The following is a 12,857-nucleotide window of genomic DNA, read 5'->3' as shown; positions in this document are numbered from 1 at the left end:
AGGTGGGACTGTAACCTGGAGAGCACAAGCACATCTAAAGGGGTCAGACAGTCCAGATAACTGTCACGTCAGGATGAAGTCCCACTGGTGACACTAGTGTCAGATCGTTTATCTCAAGAAATCAGATTTCACATAAAAATCTAAATTAACTAATTTTAAGCTGTGACATCAGTCATGCTGATAATAAGTACCCTTGATATGATGGGATGAGAAGGGCACTTTACCTCTGTGGTTTTCCTTTCAAAAACCCATAACCCCAGTCCAATCATGAGGAAAACAGCAGACAAATTCCAATTGAGGTGCATTCTACAAAATACCTGACCAATACTCCTGAAAACTGTCAAGGTCATCAAAAACAAGGAATATCTGAGAAACTGTCACAGCCAAGACAGAAGCCCAAAGAGACAACTAAACGTAACATAGTCCTAGAGGAGATCCTGGACCAGAAAAAGGTCCAGGTCAGGTTAACAACTAAGTAGAGCGTGCATCAAGTATAGACTTCAGTTAAAAATAATGTACCGGTATTGGCTCATTAATTTTTAACAAATGTACCATACGAATGCATGACGTTAATAATAGGGAAAACTATCTTCGCAATTTTTTGGTAATTCTAAAAAGATGTTTACTTTTTTCTAAATGTGGTGGTCTAGGTGGTAATATGAGCTCAGATTACATCCTCCTATTAGGTCAAGTGGTCCCCCAAATTGTTTCCCCACCCTGTCTCACACTGCTGGGTCAACCTTCCTCAAATTTATACAGATTATTCTACTCAAAATTTTGTGGAACAGTGGGTAATCAAATCTCTTACCTGAGGCTCAAGGCTCTTCTAATTCTAATCAACCTTCCTTTCCAGCCTTCTCGCAACCCCTCCACCTCAACTTCAGCTGAAACAATGCCCATCTATCTCCAGACCAGCTGTTTGCCTCTGCCTTCCCCAACCACCGCTGCCCTGCCTTTCATCTGAATCTTTCCTCTCCTCTTTCAAGGTCCTTGCTAAAACCCTGTGCTACTGGTTAAGCTCATCAGTATCCTCATCCCTACCCACCCAGGGATTTGTCCTTCCCACCTGCAGCATTCCTGTTCAGCGCACCATTCTAACTATGCACTCCTTGCAGTACTACCACAATTCTACTCAGAGTCTACCTACTCTGGAAAGGCGGAAAGGATACTCATGAGGGACCTGGCGCAGAGGAAATTGTGTAGATTTGAGCACCAACCCCACAATTTAATTGTTGGATGATCTTGGACAAAATCACTACCCGCTGCTGCAGGGAGATATGGGGAACATGGAAAGAACGAAGTTCACAGGTGGGTACTCATCGTGGACTGTGAGGTGCTTTGACCATTGGAAGAACTGACGTTTCCTGAAGCACCTTGCAGTGTTATGCCCACTGATAGTAATTTTACACTGGACAATAAGTCTACTTTTTTGTTGTTGTTTAATTTGGAAACCAATGTAACAAACCTAGGCTTATTGAAAATGAAATCAGTAACTAAGACTGCAGGCGCCGTCCCCAGCCAGCACCAAGACCTCTGCTTGCCCTGACCCCAGTACAAGTCTCTAAAAAGACAACCATGTGAAGAACCCAGGGTCAACCTCAGGGCCACTTTCCCATACTGCAACCCCCTCCACCCACCCTCAATTGACAACCCACCCCGGATCAGCAGGCTGGGTCTAGACCCAAGGAGGCAACAGTGAGGTTCCTAGGGTGGCAGGAAATCACAGCTGCATCCCAACCTGCTCAAAATCCCAAGTTAGCAAAGGAAGACAAAAGGAAGACTTGCTTGCCCACCCACTCCCCTCCCCCCAGCCATCCCAGACAACAGCCTCACATCCCTGTTCAGTAACACTGTGATTCTCAGGTGTCAGTGGGGCTCCCAGTGGCTTCACCAGCCCCTAGATTACTGCAAAGGGCCCAGAGCCCAGGGGTGAGGACAGTCATTTGCCCCACCACCTACTCAGTATTTGCCAGCCGAGGTGCTGCCCTCAGCTTGTGCCTGGGGTGCCTGTGGCCCCTCTCCCCTCCAGAATATCCATGGCTGGGAACCAGTCCTCCTGCCAGAGAGAAATCAGTTCCAGGAGGCCCTTTCTCCCCCAGCCTAGGAGGAAGGATGGCTACACCAGTTTCTTGGCTTCAAAGAAGCTCTTGAGATGTCGCATCTGCCAAACGCCGATGGCTACGAGGATGAGGGTCTGCAGAATGGACCACCACAGCACCCGCTGGTTGGTGCTCTCGCTGGTCTGCCGGAAGCGCTCCTCTCGCCACTGTGGGAGGGGAGAACAGAAGAAGAGCCTGAGTTGCTTGGGCCCCACCTGGGGCTTTAGAATTACAGGGTTCCCTCCCTGGAAGATGGCCCAGGTTCCAGTCAGTTACCTGCAAAAAGCAACCCCACATAAGGAATATCTTCACACTCACCAGCCAGATGACCTCAGGTAACCTAAGTCTGTTTGCTCATCTGTCAGTTACAGCCCTTAGTAGGTCCTACCCTGGTGCCTGGGAGAGAGGTGCCATCAGGCGAGCTGTCCTGAAGCACTCAAGAGAGGACTTGTTCTGAGCCTTCTACCCAGATCTCCCAAGTTGCTCCTTGAAGATTGCAAACAGGTTGCAACTGGTGCCCCAGGGATGGATCTGGGCGATACATGTGTTTCGTTTGACTCACACAATGTTTTGCCAACATTTAAAACCCATGAAATTTTCACATAAAAAACCTGGACCTCTAGCTCCTATTAAAACTCAGGCCTAGCTAGCATTTCTTTTCTTTTTTTTTTTATAGCTGAGCCATCCTGCCACCTGTTGGCAGCTCAGTGTGGGCCGGGACTCGAACCGCTGTTGCTCAGAACGCACACTCTTAAGTGAGCTCTTAACCAACTGAGCCACTCGGCTGGCCCAACTAGCTAGCATTTCTGCAAGGCTGTCCTCAGCTGACAACAGCAGCTGTTCCTGTTTAGACAGGTCACTGTCCTACCAATCCTTATTGTCATAGATCCATTCTTTGTACCTGCCTGGCTCCTGGACACAGGTGAGTTTGAAACCCCTGGTCCTGGAAGCACCTAGAGCCCCAGAAATAGCACCCAAGGTGTTGGGATCAATCCCTGCTCTGTCACTTTGTGCGTGTAACTGTGTGACACAGGGCAATAACAGCCTTTTAAGAGACTGTCTCCTCAATTACAAAGTAGAGTTCATAATAGCCACCCCACCTTTTAGACTTGCAAAGTAGCACAAACAGGTATGTCCCTTGGGTTTCCTAATGAATCTGACATGCCCCTCCTGGTTCAGCTAGTGGGCAGCTTCTGGGAGGAAGCCCACCACTCCTGAATGAACCACTCACGCGCTGGTAGTTTTGCTCCTTCTGGATCTGCTCCACCTGCTCCACCAGCTGTCGCACTCGTAGCTGCAACTCACTCAACTTGTCTTTGGCGGCAATTTCTGCATAGTCATTGGCATGTTCACCCACCTGGATGTCCAGATGAACTCTCTGGGACCAGACAAGGAAGAGAATCAGGTGGTCCTGCCAGTCTTCCTGTGAGGGACTGATAGCTGGTCCCCCCCATCCTCCTTTATTTGTTCACTTAGCCACCACTGATGAGGCCTCCTCAGTGTCCAGCCCTGTGGGGCTTTAGGCACAAGAATAAGCCTTGGCTGATGCCCTGACCAATCCATATACAAAGAGCATAGCAACCATGCACTGGATGTTCACTGGAAACCCCGTTTTATTAGGAAACACAAAATCCAACATACTAATCTTACACCCACAGTACCACCAGTCCCCAGTCCTGACCAGGGGCTAGAGGCTGAAAGCTTCGAGTCCCACTTGAATCAACTTACCAGCATGCCTCCAGCAAAAAGGGAGAACTTGGTAGAATTGGAGTGAAGACAGATCTGGTGTTCACCAGGGGTATGGGATGTGAAAGTGAACCTGCCTTCAGAGCCATACTGCCGGGCCAGGATGACCTGGAGAGAAGGGACTTCAGTGAGTGTTATGGTAGGCGTGGGCTGGACAGTGCTTAAGGCTCTAAGTGCCTCAAAAGTTGACAAACAGAGCTTTGAGCATCCCTCAACACTAAAAGGTGCACGGCTGCTCAGCAGCAGTTGCCAAAAGTGTGTCTGTGAATTATTTGGAACAGGAATGAAGAGTCTGACATTAAGTTGTTATGTGACTGCTCCTGGGAAAAGTTTTCCTTTATTCATAGCTCACGTCCTTTCGATCATTTTGGTGTAGTTCTTTTTTTAAGTGAAAGGTGACAGCTAAAGGGTTTGGCTTTTTTTGTTTTGTTTTAATATTCTCATTTATCAAAATTAAAGCTGCTCATTCTTTTTGGAAAGTACCCTGCCCTATGAAATCCTAAAGTCTAGATGTCACAGCTTTACACTTGGAAAAATTCTGTTTTCCAGCACCACAATTAATCCACCCATCACACCTATATACGATAGATGAATTTCCATTTCGCAGACCAGGGATATGGCTCAAGGAAGATAACTGACTTGGCGGAGTCTTGCAGCAGTCTGTAGGAAGTTGAGGGGTGCAGCCAGCATTGCAACAGCCTCAATTAGGCCAGGAGTGAAAATCTGGGATCTTCCCACAACACCAACTGTATTTTTTTTTTTAACCAATTTTGCGGATGTAGAAACTAGGAGGGAAAGTACCAGCGCCTGCTTCATCTGGCGCTGAAATGCAAAGTGGAGGGCTCAGTGGGGCTAAGGGGCAGGCTCACCTTGTCTTCTGGGTCCTTCACCTCCACGAACATGCCAAGCCCGGGGGTGGCCGGCTGGTACTCCTCCCGCTGCTTATCATACAGCTGTGTCCGGTAGTTTCCTGGAGAGAAGCGGGGCGAGCCCACGTCAGAGGAGCGCGAGGTGGCTCCAGATCCGCGGCCGCGAGAGCACTGCGAGGCCGACTACTCCCGGCTCTGGAACACTGCTGACTCCCTCACCCCATCCCTCAAGACCGCCGCGGTCTTGTTCCCAACTCTCCCCCTCCCCCCGCACCTATAACCATGGTCTCGTCCGGAATCTCCTCAATAAAGCACTTCTTCTCCGTCTCCCCGATGTGGAAGTAGAGCGTGCCTCCGCGAGCCGCAAACCACAGCAGCAGCAGGAGGGTCCGCACCACCCGACCCACCCCTGCTCCGGGCCAGAGCCCAAAGACCCACAGACTATGTTCCGCAGCCATCTTGCCCCACCGCCCGTGCAGCCGCAGCTGGCCGCGCCACGTATCGCTGCCGCCGCCGCGGGTCCTGCCGGGACAGCGAGTTCCACTGGGGGGACTACAAGTCCCGAGATACCCGGCGGCCGTGGCGCGGCAGTTCCTGATTGGGGCGCGGCTTCTAGACCGAATTAGGACCCCAAAATTGAAAAATTCTTTCGGTTGATCCTTGTCGCGGCCCGGCCACTGGTGGTGATTATCGGCATTTTACAGATGATGAAACTAATGTAGTTTGCTTGAGGTCGCGGAGGGACAGGATTCGAAACTACTATCCCTGGCATAGCAACTGCCACTCTGGGTTTGCTTCTCTTTTTAAAAATTGAACTTTTTGAAAAACATGGTACAAACAGTGCTTGAATTTATCTTCAAAATTTTTTTCAAAACAACAAAAAAGAAGTGTCATGGTCTCCGTTTACCACTTCTTTGAGCCCCCTCAAGCCCCTGTGACTCTTAAATTTGGTCTGTATGGTCCCAGGTATGCCACCATCACCACCGCATACTCCTCCACGCGGGCTTTGCTGCGGATTCCCGGCGGTGATGGTTCGTCTCCGGACCCGGGTTCGGTGCCCCAGTGGCCGGCGGATTAAGGGTTACTGGGATTCTCGGGGCAGAGCTGCCCCGTTTTGGAGAGTTTTGCACGATCAGCAGAGGTCTGGGTCTGCCCTTGTTGGCCTTCCTGAATTGTACCCAAATTTTAGTGTATTTTGGCAGCTCTTCTTCGGAGTTAGTTTATTGTGCTACCTCAAGGTTTCATTGAATTTGGCGGTTTTCTTTCCATTTGGGACTCTCTTTGTTGTTTCCTTTGGCCCTAGGGAGGGAGGTTTTAGTGGGAATGTGTTCACATTTCCCTAACATCATTGGGAAGTCTTTATCTCATTTTTCTTAACAGTGACAATATTCCATAATATGAGTGTACCTTATTTTTCTAACCATTTCTGATGAAAGTGCTTAAAATTTCTTTCCCACTAATTATTTGCTCTCGCAAATAATGGTGCAATAAAAATTTTGTTCATTTTCAAAAGGCATTGCTGTAGGACATAGTTTTGTTTATAGATCACAAAATTGCCCTCCCAAAAAGTGTACACCAATTTAGTCTCACCAGCAGCGTGTCAGTGTTTACCTTCCCACACCCTGATCAAATGTTCTCAACCTTTTTAATTTTTGCAAAATCAGTAAATGAAAAATTGTATTTCACTACCCTATAATTTTTACTTCCTTAGATACCGAACATTTTTTGCTGATCATTTATTTTCTTCTATGAACCGCTGGTTGTGTTTTTCTTAGTGGTGTTATACTTACATACTATGACTGCTCATTATTCAGAATTAACAAGTGATTACAGAATGAATAAGTGATAACATTTTATAATATTAGTTTCAGGTATTTTTAAATTAAGCTTTCTTGTATTGAGGTAATTACAGATTCAGATGCAATTGTAAGAAATAATGTAGCGGGCCGGCCGAGTGGCGCTTTGGTTAAGAGCTGGCTTGGGACGCCAGAGGGCCCCGGTTCGGATCCCACATATGAGGGCCAGTGACACTGTCCTCTACAGCTAAAATGCTGAACAACAGCTCAACCTGGAGCTGGGCTGCTGTGAGTCGCCAGCGATGGCGTAGGCTGCAGCCCCTGATGCAGTGGGTTGCCATGGGCTACCGTGTGTGGTCAGCAGCCAGCGTGATAGGCCAGCAGCCGCAGTGAGCAGTGGTCCAGAAGCCGGCGACTGATCTGCCTCACCCGGGAAGATGGTACCAACTTGGGCCAGTGAAGCAACATCCCCCACAACTAGACTGAAGAACAAAAGGACAGGAACTTGTCTGTTCCCCTTCCCTCAATTCCCCAATAAAAATCTTTAAAAAAATAAAAATAAAAAAAAGAAATAATGTAGAGCGATCTAGTGTACACACTACCCAGTTTCCTCCAATGGTAGGTAAAGTCTTGCCCAAATATAATACAATATCATAACCAGAATATGGACATTGATACAGTCAAGATACAGAACATCACCACAAGGATCCCTCATGTTGTCCTATTATAGTCATATCACTACCCCCTTAGTCCTTCCTTAACCCCAGACAGCTACTAATCTGTGTTTTCCATTTCTATAACTGCCATTTCAAGAATATTACATAAATGGACTCATACAGTATGTAACCTCTTGAGATTGGCTTTTTTTCACTCAGCATAATTCTCTAGAGATTTTATTCTGTTTGTTGCATGTATAAATATTTAGTTTCTTGCATAGTAAAAGGTAACCATTACACACAATGTATAAAGATAGAGTTTTGTAATATAAACAATCAAAAGGGGTGAGAACAGACCTGTTAAAGGAGGACAAAGTTTTGTTTTTTATTGACGTTAAGCTGGTATAAATTCTGTTGCCATGCAGCTGTCCAGCCGTCTGTCCCCCCGTGCTTAACCCTAAACTGATCCTTTTGAGGACACTGTTCATGCGCCTTGCGTCTCCCTGTTTGGCTCCAAAGGATGGCTGGTTAGTCAATGACGGGTAAGAGTCCTCGTGGGAGGAACAACCTAAGACAGGCACGGTCGGGTGGAGCCCATTAGGAGAAATCTCAGGGCTGATGGAGGTGGGCATGGGCCCTCACTCGCCCCCCAAAAAGACTGGAGGTTTTCTACCTCTGTAGCTACATTCCTTCCCTCAACCTGCTTGGGAAGTGACCTGATGGTGTGATAGTATCTGTCCTCAGCACAATAATCTTATCTTCCTGGGGTCGTTTTTTTTGTATAGGGTATGTGAAGGCAGAGCATCTGTCTTATCACCTCAGGCGGACTCTCAGTAATAGCAGTTTGCAGGCATGGGTAATCTGGCTTGAGCAAGTTCTCAGGAATGAGACAGACTGTGGAGAGAACAATGCTACTTCCGGGTAGGTGGAGAAATAAAAGCGGTGTGTCGGCCGATTTGGGCCTCTTAGTCCACGAGGCTGGAGACCCTTGGCCCCATGCTCATTTAACTCTTGACTGCTGTTTCTTTTATTTCTTAACCCTTCACCGCCCCCTCTCGTTCTTCCACTGCTCATGTCGCGCGGGACGCAACAAAATTCAAATTAGAGTGTTACAACTTTAGGATGTTAAATGTAATTTCCAAGATAACCACAATGAAAATAGCTAAAGGATACACACAGAAGGAAATGTTTGTTTCACTACGAAAAAATTAAACACAAAAGAAGACAATAAATGCAGGAAATGAGGGACAAGAAAGCTATAAGGCAAATAGAAAACAAATAACAAAATGACAGAAGTCCCTCCTTATCAGTAATTACTTAAATTAAATGGATTAAACTTTCCAATCAAAAGACAATGATTGTTAGAATTGATTTTAAAAAACCATGATCCAACTATATGTTGTCTACAAGAGACTCACTTTAGATCCAAAGACACAAACAGACTTGAAAGTGAAGGAATGGAAAAGGATATTCCATGCAAATAGTAAAGAGAAGAGAGCACCTGTGCTATATTAATATCAGACAAACTAGACTTTAAATAAAAAAAATGTTACAAGAGACAAAAGACATTATTTTCATAAAAGGTTCAATATGGCAAGAAAATATAATAATTATAAACATTTACATACCTAATATCAGACATACATAAAACACTCAACCTAACAACAATACACATTCTTCTCCATGGGACATTTTCCAGGATACATGAAATATTAGGCATATATTGATACAAATTAAGTCCTATTAGATTTTAAAAGATAGATATCATACAAACTATCTTCTCTGACAACAATGAGATGACATTAGAAATGAATAACAAAAGGAAAATTGCAAAATTCACAAATTGTGGAAATTAAACAATAAACTTTTGGTGGGGGGGTGGGAATTAGAGCTCTTCATTTATTTATTTCACCACTATGACTTGAGCACATATTTTGTGCCAAGTTCTGTGCTTGGTGTTAGAAATACGTTGGTGATTCAAAAAAAGAAACATTCTCTGGCCACATGGTGTTAACTGTCTAGCAAAGTCCCTATACCCCTGAGCCCACTGAAATTATTCAAACTAGCCAATCCTAAGCCTGATTACCTTGTCTCACCCATTCCTTCCCATGAAAGCCACAATAAAGGTATTTATCCATGCTTTCCCCTTACTCCCTCTGCCTCCTGACCAACCTTGGTGTTTCCTATGTGGCCTTGCATGTCATGGTATAGCACTCCTCTTGGGAACTGTAACGAACTGTTTTTTTCAGTGCCAATCATCTCCTGATCTGTTGGCCTCACCATACTTAAGTAATAAAACCTACATTTTAAAAAGGAGGGAGCAGAGGGACGTAGGTAGAAGGTGGTGTGGGAGAGGAGGGAAGGAAAAAAGTGGGGAAGGAGGGAGAGAAAGGGGAAGTAGGTAGAAGATATCCTTGTCACTCTTTGCATTTGTCATCTTCCTCCTCTCTCTTTCCTCCACCTTGGTTTCCCCATCATGTCCCCTTTTCTTTTTTACTCCTGGGTTTTGTGTCATAGACAATGAATGATCTTTGAACCTGAAGAAGGAGGCCTCCCACATGAATGAAATTTGGAGATAAAGTCTCCCTTCAGGGGCAGAAGAAGTTGCAGGTTAGGAAACTTGACAGAAAGGATGATGATTAAAAGATGGTCTGAGAAATTTGCATCACATGTCCAGGTTCATCTATGCAACCTCAGGCATAAAGGGAAAGGATTTGCCCTTGGGAGACTGAACCCAGAGAGGTGTCCTTGTGCCTCAGTCAAGTCAGTGCATTTCTTTACCCATCCAGAACAGATGTTTGGAAAACAGCCGAGACCTTTGTGAAAACTGCAGACATTTACTGTGGGAAAGTGCAATGGCATTTTGGCTCAAGTAGAGCTGAGACTTAGGTGGGCTGGAATGTGGTATTTGGCTAAAGTGACCCTAGAAATCCTCTGGGTCCTGGGATCAATGGCCTCCTGACTCTCAGGGATTGGGCCACAGCTCAGCCATTCCCGTTGATTTGCCCTACTATGGGACCCCCACAGTGCAGGATGGGAAGACCAAGTATTCAATTAGGGTTCAGTCGGGCACAGGCCTGTGGGGTGAACTGCCCAAAGCCCCAAGGAGAGGACAAAATAGGACCTCTGAAAAAACATCAGGAGTGGAAGGATTCTGTCAGAGGGACCAGTGTGAGCCTAGGGGGGTGGTGAAGCAGGTCCAACGTCTGGTTCAAGGTTCAACAGGTCAGTTTTCAATGTCCCTGGATTCAGCACATATACTCTCTCCAGTGCTTAGGTGTTCTGGGACAGAGGGCACAGAGGGAAGAACTCTCATAGAAAATTCCTTTGTAGAGATGGCCACAAGGAATAGAAAGTGTTTTTCCACAGGCCAGGGAGAAGGATGAGTGTAGAGGCCAGTGGTTCAGAGGAAGGGACAGTGGTGTGGTGGTGTCCTGGGGATGGTGTGGAGGTAACCAGTAAATTGAAATAATCCACCCAATACCAGAGCAAAAGAATTGCACATGGAAGCTCTAATTTTATATGCAGAACATTCTTTCCCTAATGCAGCCCCACCCACACCCTCCCCAGCTCCAGATGCCTAATGGGAATAATCAGGAGGGGATGTCACCAAAAATGTCAGGCATATATATGGAGATTTTGGCTTTTCTTGTAATTATGACTCACAATTACTCTTCTTCCTTCTTTCTCTCCTGCCTCCTTCATCCTTGATTTCTTCCTTCCCCCTTCCTTCCTTCCTTCTCTCTCTTTTTCCTCCATCTTCTCTTTCTTTTTCCTCCCTTTCTCCCCTGCTTTTCCCTCCATTCTTTCTTTCTCCTTTCTCTTTTTCCTTCCTTCTTTAACCAAACATCCAGTTCACATTCATGCTGTTCCTAGTTCTTTTCTAGGCTTGGGGGAGCACAGAGATAAATATATAGCAGAAACCTGTGTCTTCCAGCTCTCAGCCCAAGGGACTTGTGAATGGACAATTCCAATTCAGCGTGGTTAACACTGGGATAGAGAGATTTAAAGGTCCCCAAAGAGGGGCCGGCCGAGTGGCGCGTTGGTTAGGAGTTGGCTTTGGAAGCCAGCTCTGAACAGCAGGGCCCCGGTTTGGATCCCACATGAGGGCCAGTGACGCTGCGCCCTCTACAGCTAAGATGGTGAACAACAGCTCAACCAGGAGCTGGGCTGCTGTGAGTCGCTGGCGACGTCGTAAGCTGCAGCCCCTGCAGTGGCCTGCCATGAACTACCATGAGTGGCTGGCAGCCAGCATGAGCAGCCGACAGCTGGCGTGAGCTGCCGTGAGCCACCATGAGCAGCCGTCCAGAGGCCGGCGACCGATCTGCCTCACCCAGGAAGAGCACAATGATAATACCAACATGGCTCAGTGAAGCAACGTCCTCCACAACTAGACTGAAGAACAAAAGGACAGCAACCTGTTTGTTCCCCTTTCCCGATTCCTCAATGCTGTTTTCCACCCCCAATTCCCCAATAAAACCTTAAAAAAAATAATAAAGGGCCCCAAAGAGCCCAGGGGAAGAATCACCTAAGAGAATGCTGCTGGACTTGAGCCTTTAATGGATGAATAGGAATTAGGCAGGTAGAGAAGGGGGCAGGGATGGGGGATCAAGGCATCCCCCAGAAAGGGCACAGTAGGTAGTAAAGACCTGCCAGAGTCCAAGGTCTTGGGGGAACCAGAGATGGTCCCTCAGTGTCTCATTTTAATTTCACAAATGGTACCCAGGTTCAGTGGTCTTAACAGCCAGTGTGGAATGAGATCTCTGCCGAGTGGGAGGATCCAAATGGCAGGCTCACTGCTCTTATATTCCCAGTACTGTCTTATGTCAGAAACAGGTTGTTCTTTCATCAACAAAATACTTCTGTTGTTTTAGGAAACTACATCCCCCATTCTAACGTCTGGGTTCTGGGCCTTGAAATCTTGCTGTGAAATCACTGATGCCCTATCTCCTTATATGCATGTCACTGCTGGGCCTAAGAATTTTCCACTTGTGTCTCTTTAGGGGATTTCTATGGGCAGCCTGTCTACTGAACCACTGCCGTGGAACAGTGCTCCTCACAGTGTGGTCTGTGGACCAGTGCTGGTCCATGAGTTCTTGTTATAGGTCTACAATAAGATAAGTACAGAAACAGAAGAGTTGTTTAAGAACTTGTATACAAATTTAACATTAATGTGACATCCAAGCACATGATCGGTTTCATTTTTTATTGCATTTTACAAAAGTATTGATTCATCAGGGATTAGAATTAAAAAAAAATTTATTGGGTAACAGCCATGGTCATTAGTTACACACATTGCTTTCATGCTACAATGGCATAGTTGACTCTTTAATGGCATACCAGCTCACAGTGGCCCATGCAGGGATTGAACTGGAAACCTTGGTGTTATCAGCACCATGCGCTAACTAACTGAGCTAACCAGCCATCCCCTGGAAATTTTATTACAAACCAAACCAAACCAAACCAAGCCAAACCAGTCCTTTACTACATACAGGTGGTGACACTGGTCTAGAACGCAATCAAGATTCAGGACCATGTGCAGTGTTGCCATGGGGACATGGGGGACAGTTCGAGGAATGTAATTGATAATGTTGTGAATATTTTGTAGGGTGTCAGGTGGTCACATGTCTTGCATCATGGATGGGGAAAAGGCTTGATCACTGCACTGTACACCTGAAGCTGATGTTGTAT

The 12,857-nt window shown here is 46.3% G+C and overlaps 1 protein-coding gene across 1 annotated transcript; it reads right to left on the bottom strand.

The window, feature by feature from the left end:
* Positions 1 to 1,420: 1,420 nt before the first annotated feature.
* On the bottom strand, positions 1,421 to 5,216 carry LOC109389740 (transmembrane emp24 domain-containing protein 9). Its single transcript, XM_019655537.1, has 5 exons — positions 4,989 to 5,216; positions 4,715 to 4,815; positions 3,828 to 3,953; positions 3,331 to 3,477; positions 1,421 to 2,266 (listed from the first exon to the last, which is right to left on the bottom strand). The coding sequence occupies exons 1-5, from the start codon at positions 5,170 to 5,172 to the stop codon at positions 2,117 to 2,119; spliced, it is 708 nt and encodes a 235-aa protein (XP_019511082.1). The 5' UTR covers positions 5,173 to 5,216; the 3' UTR covers positions 1,421 to 2,116.
* Positions 5,217 to 12,857: the final 7,641 nt, after the last annotated feature.

This window comes from Hipposideros armiger, unplaced genomic scaffold, assembly GCF_001890085.2.
Source record: "Hipposideros armiger isolate ML-2016 unplaced genomic scaffold, ASM189008v1 scaffold_242, whole genome shotgun sequence".
In the NCBI taxonomy this organism is placed as follows: domain Eukaryota; kingdom Metazoa; phylum Chordata; class Mammalia; order Chiroptera; family Hipposideridae; genus Hipposideros; species Hipposideros armiger.
The sequence above is the reverse complement of the archived record's forward strand: the minus strand, read 5'-3'. Positions and strand labels throughout refer to the sequence as shown.

Coding starts and splice junctions, on each gene's coding strand:
- LOC109389740 (XM_019655537.1), bottom strand. CDS start 5,172: ATGGCTGCGGAACATAGTCTGTGGGTCTTTGGGCTCTGGCCCGGAGCA. Junction 3,954..4,714: donor TGAAGGACCCAGAAGACAAG/GTGAGCCTGCCC, acceptor CCTTCTCTCCAG/GTCATCCTGGCCCGGCAGTA. Junction 2,267..3,330: donor AGGAGCAAAACTACCAGCGC/GTGAGTGGTTCA, acceptor CCCCTCCCACAG/TGGCGAGAGGAGCGCTTCCG.